General features: G+C 41.5%; 2 protein-coding genes across 3 annotated transcripts; both read left to right on the top strand.

The window, feature by feature from the left end:
- The first annotated feature begins 249 nt into the window (after positions 1–249).
- adssl (adenylosuccinate synthase, like) lies at positions 250–7,069 on the top strand. The gene is made up of 13 exons (XM_080529800.1): positions 250–495; positions 1,185–1,287; positions 1,411–1,479; positions 2,154–2,204; positions 2,631–2,697; positions 2,934–3,041; positions 4,040–4,121; positions 4,278–4,404; positions 4,535–4,689; positions 4,780–4,904; positions 5,096–5,193; positions 5,324–5,473; positions 5,574–7,069. Exons 1-13 carry the CDS (start codon positions 268–270, stop codon positions 5,624–5,626), a joined length of 1,416 nt encoding a protein of 471 aa, XP_080385926.1. The 5' UTR covers positions 250–267; the 3' UTR covers positions 5,627–7,069.
- Positions 7,070–7,354: 285 nt separating this feature from the next.
- Positions 7,355–13,882, top strand: stx5al (syntaxin 5A, like). 2 transcript variants are annotated; one of them, XR_013937413.1, is made up of 12 exons: positions 7,355–7,427; positions 8,160–8,397; positions 8,587–8,657; positions 8,744–8,799; positions 8,882–8,952; positions 9,065–9,181; positions 9,274–9,330; positions 9,532–9,610; positions 10,401–10,504; positions 10,689–10,810; positions 11,553–12,840; positions 13,657–13,882. XR_013937413.1 is itself a non-coding variant. In XM_080529812.1 (11 exons), the coding sequence occupies exons 2-11, from the start codon at positions 8,179–8,181 to the stop codon at positions 11,710–11,712; spliced, it is 1,056 nt and encodes a 351-aa protein (XP_080385938.1). In that variant the 5' UTR covers positions 7,355–7,427; positions 8,160–8,178; the 3' UTR covers positions 11,713–13,882. The 2 variants fall into 2 exon arrangements, 1 of the variants encoding a protein (XP_080385938.1); XM_080529812.1 differs by having other exon boundaries at positions 11,553–13,882.
- Positions 13,883–14,370: the final 488 nt, after the last annotated feature.

Here is a 14,370-nt window from a genome sequence, read left to right on the forward strand (position 1 = left end):
TGGCATACAACATTTCTTTATTTTTTTGATAAAGTTCGTAGTCAGCTTTTTTGAGAGTCACCTGTCTCAAGCCCTAGAGGCAGCCAACCGAGAAATCCCTCTCCCGGGCAAGCCGCCAGTGCGCCGTGTGTACTAAACGAATGCTTCAGAACTACGCAGTAGCATCTGATCCAGGGTCAGTGGGAGGTTGTAAAAAGCACACTTCCTCTTTTAGTAACGCGCTAATTTAATCTTCCGGGAGGAGAAAAACAGTAGCAGCGTAGCAGCATGGCAGCGGACAGCACAATGTCTAATGGCCGGGAAATGGCCTCCTTAAACGGCGAGGAGCCCGCTATCAAGCGATCGCGGGAGTGTAGTGCGGTCGAGTCCCTGCGGACGCCCAAGGAGCCTCGGAACAAAGTGACCGTGGTGCTCGGGGCGCAGTGGGGCGACGAGGGCAAGGGGAAGGTGGTCGATCTGCTAGCTATGGACGCGGACATTGTCTGCAGGTGCCAGGTACGTACCTAGCCACAAGCAAAATGTGAGCCAGACATGTTAACTCGACAAAACAAGCGAAAGGGAGTATAATCCAATCCAACTAACTCAAACACATTGGGTTAGCTAGATAAGAAACTTATGCAACATTAACGTGCATTTCTGCAATCGTAATGGCTCGTGCCGTGGCTATTACCATGCTATTATTTCCTGGCTAAGTAGCTAGCTAAGCTATTATTGCGTTCCACTCTTTCCAGCACCGTACGACCCCATCATGGGTTAGGTAACAATACGATTTAGGCTGGCTAGATGATATCTCCGCCGTTTTGGTTGAGACAACATACAATAGCGAACGTCCAAAACCATGTTTTGACATTGTGATACTATACTAACTGTAACTGTACACAATGTTCAAGATCCATGTGTGCTATTTGTGTTGTGTGGCTGCTTACAGTTCATTAGCTACGAGCACCATGCGCGTGTCAGTGGTCCCAGTCAGGTGATGGTGGTCTTTTATTAGAAGGACAATGAAACACCTAGCATACAAACAAATGGCGTCCGTGTTGTTTGCTTTAACTGTAGGCCTATGTGATCAACGAAGGCTCTTATCAGTTTGTTTAATAAGCTAGCAGAATGGATATGGTGCTCGTGCTTCCTGCGCCCCCCTCGTGATGTGAGTGTGATGTGAATGTGATGTGTTGTCCTTCTAGGGTGGCAACAATGCCGGCCACACAGTGGTGGTGGACTCTGTGGAGTATGACTTCCACCTGCTGCCCAGTGGAGTGCTCAACAAGAAGGCTGTCTCCTTCATTGGTATGTGGACTTATTTGGCCTAACAGTTTCTTTCCTGTACAATTGAACCCCTAACCAAGATGCTTTGTCAGATGCATTTCTCTCTTCCAATTGCTCCCATTTAATGCAAATCGTTCCTGGCAGGGAACGGAGTTGTGATTCACATGCCAGGACTCTTTGAGGAGGCTGCAAAGAACATGCAAAAAGGCAAAGGTAAGGAACTTTAGTAAAGACAATGGGGTGATGGGTAAATTACATTTGGAGTGGACTATACAGAGGTCAAAATCACTTATTTTGTTATTTATTAGGTCTCAGTTTTCTTGTATTCTGTTTGACCTAGCCTATCTCAACATGAAATTACAGCATTTTCACCCTGGGGTCCAAGAAAAAAGTGTGCTGGGCACAAATCCAATTCCCTGAAAAATCATATTCAGATCTTGAGTTAATACCTTTTTTGCCAACATAACATAACAACATAACAACATTTGCCTTAATTAGCATATGTTAACCTGTTGTCTAGCTGTTTTTAAAAATATATATATAATTTACCAATAAATAGTCTATGGTCATGGTTAAAAATTTAGATAAAAAAGGGTACATTTGGAGAGAAAAAATGTCTTAACTCAACATATGATGGCTTATGACTATTTTTAGATTGCTTGACCCCCAAAACATAGGGTTAGACACCACAACCACAACCAAGTAAAAAGACCCAAAAATCAGGTAAAACAGCAGTCATCTTGGATTTGTGCCCTGCACCCTTTTTTCTTGTCATTTCATGTTGAGATAGGGCAAATATAATAAAACCAAAATAAGACCTAAGCAAAACCAAAAATGACCCATTTATGATCATAACACTTACTGTGTTTTTTGTGCTCTTGTTGCAGGACTGCAAGGATGGGAGGACAGGTTAAAGATTTCTGACCGTGCACACATTGGTGAGTTACATGTTTTATGATTATAGAACATATGACACGTTCTACACGGAACTATGTTTCAACGTTGTTGAGAATCACAACACAAACTCGCAAGTCAAGCCAAAATACTGCAGCGCAATGGACTCTGTGAGTAATCCCCACTACTACCTACTTAACTATAACACTACTTTACATTGTTAGCAGGCTCACAAAACAAGCTGTGTTAGTTGACTAGCGATGTGTCATTGATTTTCAACAACGTGGAAATGTACTGTTCACGTTTTTCGAAAGAAAAGTCTGATCATTACATCGGATCCCGATATGAGGAGCAAAGCATTAGAACCATTAGAACGTGTCACATATTACTAATTTCCTATTCGTTGGAAATTAAAAGACGTTTCAGTGTGGATGAATTTACTTTCTTTTACTTCCATCATTCACTCTTAGTTTTCAACTTCCACCAAGCTGTTGATGGGATTCAGGAACAACAGAGGACGCAACAGGGAGGAAAGAAGTGAGTGGGTTTTGCTGTACAGGGAGGTGAATGGCTGCAACTGATACAAGTTTGCTGCAGACTGTAGCGAAACTAATTCAAGTTGAGCCAAAGTATGTGTCATCATATCAAAATGTGATAAAATAAGCAATTGACATGATGGTTTAATCATGCCTTTTAGAACTATCACAAGGGAAGGGTAAATGTTTTGTGTTGAACTCTCTACAATCTACCTACTTTTTCTGATTCTTCTCCAGCTTGGGAACCACCAAAAAGGGCATCGGCCCTGCCTATTCCTCCAAAGCTGCTCGCAACGGATTGAGAGTCTGTGACCTTGTGTCTGATTTCACAGTTTTTGAAGAAAAGTAAGTCTCCAAATTATCTTGGTTGTTTAAATGAATGAATGAATGTGTCAGAATGTGTTTAGGAACTGATGTTTTATGTGCTTTCATATGTAAAGACATAATGTGTACTGTGGTGACCACCACGTGTGGGACCGGGTATAATAAGCACAACCAAGGTCGGAACAGACAGCAGACAGCGACGACAGGGAGTGGTTCAGCCACACTGGTGTGTTAAATCAAAAAGAACCTCTCAACACGAGTTCAACTCAGGCTTTCAAAATAATGTTTCCACTCAATATAGTCCAGGTCAAGGCCTCGGCACGCCGTAGGAGGTTAGGAAGGCCAACAGGTTGGCTCCGTGGGTCGGAGGTGCCTACAGGCTCCCCTCTAGGGCTGCCGGGTTCTCTCTCCGTCTCTCCCTGCGGCCGGGATCAGTCAGGTGACAGACAAAACACATTAATTCCTCTTGCCACAGAAATGTACTGCCAGGGACCGGCTCTCACCCAGTCGACACGTGCTGTCGGTCCATAGCTCTCCCCCCTTGTGACAGCACCACTCCTCCTTATGTTAGCCTCCTGTGAGGGGGCACAGGTGTGGCACGTTGAGTTAACGAGCCTGTGGTTTGCTCCCCTGGGCCATCCGGCTGAGCTGTGTGTGGTTGTGGTGTGTCACTTCGTGGGGGTCACCACAGTACCCAGTGTGTTCTACCTGTATTTACTTATGACATTGTAGAGATTAGAGAGGTCGCTCCTTGTATTTAGTTTACTGTTGCATTTGCCAAGAAAGGAACATGAATGTTTTCCCTTTGTGACGACTTCTTTATCTTTGCTGCCATTAGCAGTATCTTGTGATTTAAATGCAAGCCAAAATCTCTGACAAAAAACAACAACTATCTAGCTCTCGAGCTGCTTTTGCACTCATTGAATGCACTTGCAGTCATTCTAATGTAAAGCTAGTCCCCCTGTTTTGTTTCTTTAGAATTAATTATTTTGTTCCTGACCTTTTTTTCTTTTACACAGGTTCCGTCTTTTGGCAGAGCATTTCCTGACTATGTACCCCAACCTCAATGTTGACATTGATAGTGAGCTGAAGCAATTGAAGGTGAAAAGAGCACAGTGCCATATAGTATCAATCTTTTTGACTAGCCTAAAACTTTAAGTGAGCCTTAATTGACTAGCTCTGTTGCAGTCAGGACTGTTGTAATGAGTAAGAGCCCCAGCGGTTGTTTGGCAACTAATTCCCTCTCTTTCCCGCCAGGAATATGCAGAGAGATTGCGCCCCCTGGTGACTGATGGGGTTTACTTCATGCACAAGGCGCTCACTGGGCCCACTAAGAAGATCCTGGTAGAGGGAGCCAATGCAGCCCTCTTAGATATTGACTTTGGTGAGAGGAAGTTGTTTTGGCTGTAGATTATCAGTGAAAATGATTGTACTTCTTGACGATGTTATGGCCATTTAGGAGAAATGGATGGTTGAGTTGCTTGTAAATTAATTTGTTTAATCACCTTTTCCAGGGACCTACCCCTTTGTGACATCGTCTAACTGTACCGTTGGGGGAGTGTGCACCGGCCTGGGCGTACCCCCTTCTTATGTAGGGCGGGTGTATGGTGTCGTCAAGGCCTACACTACCCGCGTTGGGGTTGGGGCTTTCCCCACAGAACAGGACAATGTGAGTGTTTGTTTTTATGGAGTGTCTGTCCTATAACTATGTACGTGCATGCAGTTGACAGTCAATCTCTGCTCCTACCCTCCCATACAGGATGTTGGCAACTTGTTGCAGTCCAGAGGGAGGGAGGTAGGAGTGACAACAGGACGGAAACGGCGCTGTGGCTGGCTCGATCTGATTCTGGTCAAATATGCCCATATGGTTAACGGCTTCACTGCGTAAGGGCCAGTCTCTGTTCTCCCCTTGGTGCTGTGACATGATTACTACTATTCTGGCTATAATTATTGAAACATGGTGTTATCTCTTGTATACGCCTCTGCCACTTTCCGTTGCTGTCCACACATCTAACTATGTTTCATAACCATGTTTGACAAGACTCATATTTGACAAGACTGGTACTCTCTTTCAGCATCGCTTTGACCAAGCTTGATATCCTGGATACACTACCAGAGATCAAAGTGGGTATATCCTACACTGTTGATGATCAGCCCCTTTCCAACTTCCCTGGTAAGACACTACCCCTTCTATCTTAAACACATGTTCCTTTCACTTACCCATAGTCTGGGTCAAGTCTCTCTTTTATATTTGCACTCCCTCTCTTTGTGTCCGATCTCATTCGCTGTCCGTCTCTCTTCAGCTAATATGGACGTGCTGTCGCGAGTGGCCGTGCAGTATGAGACGTTACCTGGCTGGTGCTGCAGCACTGAGGGGATCAGGATATTTGAGGAGCTGCCCCCTCATGCACAAAGCTACATTCGCTTCATTGAGGACTTCCTGGAGTTGCCAGGTTAGTCAAGACACAGTTTATGGTGCTGATAGTGTATGAGTTGTACTAAAACAGTCCATAGTTTGATGAGTTGATGATAATGTCTGTGTTTGTTTTGCAGTGAAATGGGTTGGAGTTGGCAAATCCAGGGAGAGCATGATCAGGCTGTTCTGATCCGTTTGGGGTTCCGGAACTGTTGATCGAATTGGGTCTCTTGACCTTTGTCGCAACAGCTGCTTGGGACAAGAATTCTGTTTAGTGAATAAATGTTAAGATGACAAACCTTGGGTTCAAAACTCAAAGTCTGTCCTACAGAAAAGAACATCACCAGCAAGATATTTGATCAATTGTGGTTCACTTTCACAATAACTCTTCTGAACTGTAATTGATACTCCATTCCATAGCAGCCTTTTGTTCTTGTATGAGAAGACAAAAGACTGAGCAATAGCGGTTTAGGTCTTCACCCTTAATAGCTGGTACAGTGATCTTTTCCTGGCTTCAATCAACTTTCTCATTTAATTTCACTGAGATTTGTAACACAACTTTTACAAATCAGCAGGATTTATTTTTTTGCTTTCATTTAAAGCTTGATTTTAAGAGATGACCCCACCATGTTCTTTTATTATTAGTAGTATTTTTTTTACACAAATGTATCTGTTGAAGGGTTGATATACTAGGCTTAAGCCTAATCCTAGACTAAAAAGCTCCATCTTCAATGGAGATTTTACATTGAAAGTATGATTTAGTCCTGGACTAGGCTTAAGTCTGTGGCCCTAGATGTTTGAAGTGCCCCCCTTAATTGGCGGTCTTTAGATAAATGGGCATGTCATACAGCATGAAAGACTTTGGACAGGATTTGAAATGCAAAAGGGACACTGTCTGAAAGCCGTAGTTTCATATTGATCATTAAGATCAATACCTTGTGATTGCACACAAACACAGCGGCTGTTGAAAATAAATTTAACATTTAGAAAATTTGAGTTGACCTCCACATACATAATGTACATACGATTCATACAGAAATTACACATGGTGTCCATAACATTCCACTCATTGTAATGATAAATAGTAAAAATATGCTTCTACTCACCTGTTGTAACTCAAAAGGCATCACTGAATATTAAGTGTAATTACTGTTCTTTTCCATTTCTTTCCTTGTAGTACAAAAGTATGCACTACAAATTTAAAAAAGGGAAGTTGTGCCCTTGTCCATACTAGTTACAAACTGTTTAGCAATTAATTAATTAAGAGTATTTATCATTAATAGAGTATGAGATGATAAACGTGGGTCCAGTTGTTAAGTCGTTCTATAATAAGTACTGCTTGCTATGCCTCTTGCTGAGGACAATTGCTTGTTTATTCACCAATGTTCCTATACTGATTAAACAATTTTGATTAATTGTATGTTCAGGCATTACAAAAAATAACGTGTTTTGAATTTAACAGTGGTTACTATATCTACGTGATATGTATTTGTAGTTGAGATGGGCACCTTGGTCATTATGTACGCAAACTGGGGAATTGAGTGCTTCATCATCCGATGCTGGGGGGAAATCCAGACAATTTCTTTCAATCTGTCAACCTGTCTGGGTTATCCAAGAAAACCTCTGAAATAAAGAATGGATAAGAAAACGGTCTTCCATTATGCTTTTTTTAATATATATATTATGTTTACACAAGTCTTAGACAGTAGACTCTTTTATCTGTGACTGTAAACTATACATATAAACAATTATGTTCAGACTGAGGAATATTGATGTATTTTTAACGAAGAGCATCTTTCTATGTAGTCACTTTGATTTTGGTGACGCGTCAGTAGTATGGCCCACCTGGGCTTTCGTACAACCTCGTGACCTAAATTGGACGTCGACGTGGCGCTGACGTCAGTGTTGTCAGAGAGGACCCGGATGCTTCCATAAAGAAGTGATCAAGTAGGGACCGCTGAAGAAGCCGAAGAAATAAGTCTTTATTACCGGTAATTGACAATTGACACTGAACCTAAACATTGTTATAATTTGGTTGAAAGTATACCGTGGGAATGATTGTGATGTATTATGTATTATCCAGTTGTATGTGTCAGTTGAGCAGGAAAGCCTGTGCACAACTGAACACCACACACAGGGCCAGCAGTTTATGGTGCGAATAATTCATTTTGTAACGTTACAAACACTCCGTTATTTGATAATCAGCTATGCTGCTAGGCTAGCAGACTAGAAAGTCATTAACAACATCTTCGAGGCTAACTTAGTGATGTGATGTCAAAAGCTTAGCTACTTTGTTTAGGTTCCAGTTTCAGAATGAATTCAGTAGTCTTCCTCTCTTGGCCAATCAGCTGTAGGAATAATCACTGCTGTCATGGCGTGTAAACAAGGATGGATCTACAGGGGAAGTTACACAGAGTCTACATCCGTGTTCTAAATATTGTATTTATTCCTTACTATTACTGATCACAAAAACTTGACTAAGGTAGAGTGGTTTTGACCAAAACACTGAATTCATTCATGAAATAGGCTAATTTTGTTTCTACACTCACACTGAATAGTTTTTCAGCCATCTTTTAGAAGCTCTTATGTATAGAATATTCTGATTTAAGTGATGATTAGAATAACACTTTAATAAACAAATTAGGCTTACTATCTTAAAGTGTGTTTGCATCGTAGTCTGGAAGCAAAGATGTCTCAAGTCGGCCTCTACATTCTCTCAAAAGGTGATGATTCTCAGCATCCATGAACACACGTCGTCGCCACGGTGGTAGGAGCAGCCAGGAAGGTGTCTACCTCGGGCCCTCCCAGACCCAGTCACCACTGATCCATCCACAGGACCCACTGCTACTGCTAGCCCCTAGCTTACCCCCACCTGCCCCACTGGTGGACATCAGCAACATGTCGGGCAGGGATCGCACTAATGAGTTCCAGTCAGTTTGCAGGTCTCTTCAGGGTCGACAGGTGAGACAAGCGAGACCAGCAACAGAGAGAGAGTGGGCTTACTGTTGAGTTCTGAGCTAGCATCTCCTCTCTCCTACGCCAATCCTAATGTATTTATTTGACATGAGTAGTACTGTAGTAGCTTAAATGAAATGTCAATGATTAATGTGGATTCGGTCTAATGTTCCTTCTTTTCTCTGTTTTCCTTAGAATGGGGTCCAGATCAATAAACCAGCCCTCAGTGCAATCAGACAACGCAGTGATTTCACTCTCATGGCAAAGTTAGTAACATTATATTTAGTTTTCGCTCCTTATCATGTTACTCATAGCTGGAAACTCAGATTTTGTCTATTACTTCTCTTTACAGGAGAATTGGGAAAGACTTGAGTAACACATTTGCCAAATTGGAAAAGCTCACAATACGTAAGGAAGCATCATTTGTGATTTCTTCAAATGTAATTTCTATCCACAATGTTGTGTTGCTGACTGATTTTTCCATGTCTAGTTGCCAAAAGGAAATCCCTGTTTGATGATAAAGCTGTGGAGATTGAGGAGCTAACCTACATCGTTAAACAGGTGGGGAAAAATATGGATATGCTATGTTGTCATTTTACGTTGTTGAATTCCTGGCTCTTGCAATATTACACTGATATTGAATGCAAACTCTGTCTGTTTTTTGTCTATCCAGGACATTAACAGCCTCAATAAACAGATAGCACAGCTGCAGGGGCTAGTGCGCTCTAGAGAGAGGCAGAATGGCCGACACATGCAGACACATTCCAACAGTATCGTGGTCTCACTCCAGGTATGATTTCTGCTTTCAGACAAAGAAAATTAGCAATGGTAAACTTTCTTTGTATATTATAGAGTTCAATAGTATTTTTTCCCTTTTTCTAGTCAAAACTGGCATCGATGTCAAATGACTTCAAGTCCGTACTCGAGGTCAGGACAGAGGTAAGGCTGGCAGAGGCATTTCTTTATTTACTGTGGCTTTACTGGGTAGAATTATCAAGGGTTGGTAATTAGACCAAACAGAGGTAAACGTTTTCAACAATAGGAAATCATTGCAAATGGTCTAGTCGTTCTGTAAAATGGTCGCGACACCTAGTGTTGAAACCAAGTCCAATGCACATACTTCTACCTCTCTTTTCGCAGAATTTGAAAGAACAGAAGAGTAGAAGAGAGCAGTTCTCACAAGACCCGGCATCCTCGCCATTACATGCAAACAACTTTGGTAAGATAAATTGTTATGAGCTTCATAGTTCCCTTTTTATTCACCAAAATGACATCTCTATTAGGCATGTACCAGAATACAAATACGTTTTTCGGGGAACCACAAATAATGCGATGGAAAGAGATACAGATTCCATCTGAAGTTACTTGTTATTATTCTGTCTATTATGTCTGTGCGTCAGCTATTATGTTTCTTCTTATCGATTCTTATTGTGAATGGCCACAAGATAAAAATGCCCATTTTGTTTGCAACATAACTAATTGATTTCACTAACTAGTCGTTTCATTTACTATACAGAAAAGTGATCGCTATTCTGTAGTCGCCCCCACCGTTATTATATTCCAATGTAAAACAGAATCTTTCGATATATAAAACTTTTTTATTTACACAGTTTCTGATTTAGTGATCGGTCGGTCAGGAACGAGTCGGCTCTATGAGCTGCTCCTTTAAGTGAACGATGGGAGCCGGCTCCCGTCTGAGAGAGACAATTTATTTTTTTGTAAATGAATACAAGACAGAATAATAGGATGATCATATAATGCATTTGTTAAACGTCTCACTTTGGTAATAACATTAAGAGCCAAGCATGGTGAGACGTTTGTATGTTGCGCTGGTCGCCCCCTTCCCTTTCTCGTAGATACAGATAAAAACATTGAATGTTTATGACCAATCCCACTTTAAGGAATAACTCCCTATAGTATTCTCTGTGTCTCTATTGGATTTTAGCATTGTTATACTGTGTGTCACATTAAACATGTTCTTCTCTTCTCTCTTACACACATTCTCATAGGAAGTAATTCAGTGTTAATGCAAGACGACTCTAAAAGGACGGCTGATGTCTCTATAGACATGGACTTCCGGGCCAGCCAACAACTACAGCTCATCAATGAACAGGTATTGCCTCCAATCATGTTGATGGAAATGATAATGCTGACAATAGCGCTCAAATTTAAAGCACACTTAATTAAATTCCAAATTTAATGGCATGAAATCTGTATAACCTTTTCATACTGCTTTATACTAAATAACTCTTGTGGGGTGTCTGTCAATCTGTTTGTTTGTTTGTCTGTTTTTATAGGACTCGTACATCCAGAGCCGTTCAAACACTATGCAGAACATTGAGACCACCATCGTGGAGCTGGGCTCCATTTTCCAGCAGCTGGCCCACATGGTGAAGGAGCAGGAGGAGACGGTGCAGAGGTGAGACTGGGGGGATGAGGAGAGATGAGAGGTGAGACTGGGGGGATGAGGAGAGATGAGAGGTGAGACTGGGGGGATGAGGAGAGATGAGAAGTGAGACTGGGGGGATGAGGAGAGATGAGAGGTGAGACTGGGGGTGAAGAGGTGAGACTGGGGGGATGAGGAGAGATGAGAGGTGAGACTGGGGGGATGAGGAGAGATGAGAAGTGAGACTGGGGGTGCAGAGGTGAGACTGGGGGGATGAGGAGAGATGAGAGGTGAGACTGGGGGTGCAGAGCTGAGACTGGGGGGAGGAGGAGAGATGAGGAAGAAGAGAGAGACTAGCATTGTGCAGGGGAAACAGGCAGAAGATGATCAATGCTGGGAAACGGTCTGTGGAGAAGATCAGTGCTACTGGTCTGTTAAGATGATCAATGATACTGGTCTGTTAAGATGATCAATGATACTGGTCTGTTAAGATGATCAATGCTACTGGTCTGTTAAGATGATCAATGCTACTGGTCTGTTAAGATGATCAATGCTACTGGTCTGTTAAGATGATCAATGATACTGGTCTGTTAAGATGATCAATGATACTGGTCTGTTAAGATAATCAATGATACTGGTCTGTTGAGATAATCAATGATACTGGTCTGTTAAGATGATCAGTGCTACTGGTAGACAGTCTGTTGTTCTGTTGATCATCTTTGTTGGCCAGCAGGCTAATAGAACCCTTGACTCATTGACCTCCTCTCTCCTGCAGAATTGACGCCCATGTGGAGGACACCCAGCTCAACGTAGACCTCGCCCACGGAGAGATTCTCAAGTACTTTCAGTCCGTCTCATCCCACCGCTGGCTGCTAATCAAAATCTTCCTCATCCTCATAGTTTTCTTCATTATCTTTGTGATCTTCTTCGCCTGAGCACCAGGGGGCGTTAGATGAGGGACGAGAGGAAGGAGGCCTGATAGAGAGATATGGGACTGGAGGAGGGTAGAGTGAGGATAGTGGCAAGATAGAGAATGTTTGGGAAATGTAAGAATGTCTGAAAAGAGAGGGCTGTTCCTCTTCCTTGTCTTTCATGTTTTGTACTATCTCTACTTCTGAAGAAGAATATAGAAGTCTGAAGAAGACCCCTAGAGACACAGACAATTTTAAGGATGCAACATGCAGGTACCTATATTCACTTCCACGAACATCCTCAAAAGGAGATGAAATACATGGTTATTGTTGTTATCATTGTTGATGTTATTACTGTCTATTGAAGTACATGATAGTTTTAACCATGTTGACAGGATTTGAAGAGTTGCAGCTTGACACTCCTTCCTCCTGTTTTAAAGGTCCCATATTATGAAAAACTTTTTCAGTGAGTACACACAAACTGTGAAATTAAAACAACCCAGCCATTTTTTTGTGGGCTACCTATTTCAGAAAACATGCAATTCATTCAGATTTGCCACCCCATCCTACGTAGAAGTGGGGTCTCATTAAAATGATATCGCCCCTCCATCTGAGTATCTCCGCCCATGGTTGCAGGATCAACAATAACGTTTACGTTATTAGTTTAACGATACACCTGAAAATGGTGAAAAAGGAAATTGTCAAACTGCAGGAATTCCTTTGCTTGTCAACGTTCTGTTACTTTGATTAGCACCCAGCAGCTAACATTCTCAGACCATAAAGCTGTAGTAGCTGGGAAGTGTGTGCAAAGTGAAGCCCAGGCTAATACGACCATTCTGATCCGCAGATACACAGAGTTACTAGTATTAGTGATGCTACTGCAGCGCCGTTGCAGTTCCAGTATGAATATGAATACTGTCAACAGCCCTCAGTGTGTTTGCAACGGGACCTTAGACTGTATTTGAAAGCTTTTGGTATGTCACAAGTAAAATGTTCTGTGTAATGAGTTTCTCATGGTATCCATGGTATCAAGGAGGCATGGCTGGAAAGCTACAACCAGTTCCGGCACGGGGAGCAGCAGCTCATCTGCATTTAAAGCTACAGAAACAGCCTGTTGAGAACAGAACAGGACTGAACAGGAGGGGGATAGAGGTATGCTAGAATGCTTAATCTGAGTGGTAAACTTCAGACATATTTTGGGGACCCCAGAGACCTATATAACTTGCCCAAAAATTAGTATAATATGGGATCTTTAATGCACACTTAATTGTACTTTGTAGAATAATTCTTTTGAAAGACCTGGTTAATCCAAAGAACAAAATCGGGTCGCTAAGGGAGATTTATTTGACCCTAAAGGACTTCTGTGCGGAAGTTACACTCCCCACTGTCGTCTATACCACCTCCCAGTGATCATAGGGCTGATTTGCAAGAATAATGAATGCCCTTTGACTTCTGTAATGGGTTAGAAAAGCAGATTGGAAATGTTTTGGTTGCACTTCACTTAAACTGTACATGCATTTATAGCACTCAGTGCAACCATGACCATAGAAGGACACATCATGACCATTAACTTGTGGTTGAGATAGGATAAATGGATGTACTTTGTAAGTGAAGCATGGCCTTTTGTTTCTGATGATGCCTTTATTTCCACATTGATGTATCTGCAGAACCGCTTTAATAGCAGTTGTGCAATGTCTGTGAATTAAGCTACGTCATTTGAAACATTTATTTTAATTATGTGAAGCCATTGTCCTCACATTTTACCATACAGTATGTTTGGTGTACAGACAATCATTTTTTTCCTCTCAGAAACACACTGCCCGTCCCACTATAGTATGTATAGATTCTCACATGAACAGTTTTTAGAAAATGCTCAGAGCCTCTCCGAGGTAAAAGTGAAGAGTGTATATTTGATTTTCTTTTGCTCAAGAGTAGGACTGATAGACACACTGTGACTTTTTATCACAGGAAAAGGATATTCTGCTGAGCCCAAATGAAATCCAGAAGTGTTCCAATAGGAACATCCATTCATATTTTAGCTTGCACTATTTCTACCACTTTTTGGAGTCAGACTGCTTCACCCTTGTGCTTCTACCCTACTGTCTCTGGACTAAGATGGCTTGGTCACAGCTCATTTCGTTGATACCTCTAATTATTGTATTTGGCCTATGCTTCTGTTGTAAACATGGCTAATAATGTAAAGATGAAAATTAAACAAAAATGAACAGATAGTTTTGAGTGATTTATTTTGTCATCGGCAATCATGTGTTCATTATTCACATTGTCTTATGACACAATGATAGGATATGAAGGTTTCTGATATTGTGAGACTATCACTAACGCACTATGCCACCCTCTGGCTATATTTCTTTGTAGCAAACAGTTATACTAAACTTAGGAGGCATTTATTCCCCAACAGTAAATGGCTAGTGTACATGGTACTGTACCATTTATTGTAACATTGAACAGCAGCATTAACTTATGCAGATTATACCTTAAAACAGTTATTTTAACAAATTCATAGCTTATGGGTAAGTACTTAGTCTGTTTACATTACGAATGTAATAGCTTATTGTGAAGCTGACTTGTTTATCTCCATTTGTAGTTTATTTCCATATTAGCATTGTGTTTTGTGTTATGAAGTAAGAAGTGTTGCATGAATACTTTGAGGGAACATTTAGT

Source organism: Nansenia antarctica (assembly GCF_963989245.1).
Source record: "Nansenia antarctica genome assembly, chromosome: 4".
Classification (NCBI taxonomy): domain Eukaryota; kingdom Metazoa; phylum Chordata; class Actinopteri; order Argentiniformes; family Microstomatidae; genus Nansenia; species Nansenia antarctica.

What these genes read in the sequence shown, in the direction of transcription:
- adssl (XM_080529800.1), top strand. Translation starts at nt 268, where the DNA reads ATGGCAGCGGACAGCACAATGTCTAATGGCCGGGAAATGGCCTCCTTA. An exon ending in ACATTGTCTGCAGGTGCCAG is followed by an intron (nt 496 to 1,184) that starts GTACGTACCTAG and finishes TTGTCCTTCTAG; the next exon opens with GGTGGCAACAATGCCGGCCA. An exon ending in GAACATGCAAAAAGGCAAAG is followed by an intron (nt 1,480 to 2,153) that starts GTAAGGAACTTT and finishes CTCTTGTTGCAG; the next exon opens with GACTGCAAGGATGGGAGGAC.
- stx5al (XM_080529812.1), top strand. Translation starts at nt 8,179, where the DNA reads ATGAACACACGTCGTCGCCACGGTGGTAGGAGCAGCCAGGAAGGTGTC. An exon ending in GGTCTCTTCAGGGTCGACAG is followed by an intron (nt 8,398 to 8,586) that starts GTGAGACAAGCG and finishes TGTTTTCCTTAG; the next exon opens with AATGGGGTCCAGATCAATAA. An exon ending in TACAGCTCATCAATGAACAG is followed by an intron (nt 10,505 to 10,688) that starts GTATTGCCTCCA and finishes CTGTTTTTATAG; the next exon opens with GACTCGTACATCCAGAGCCG.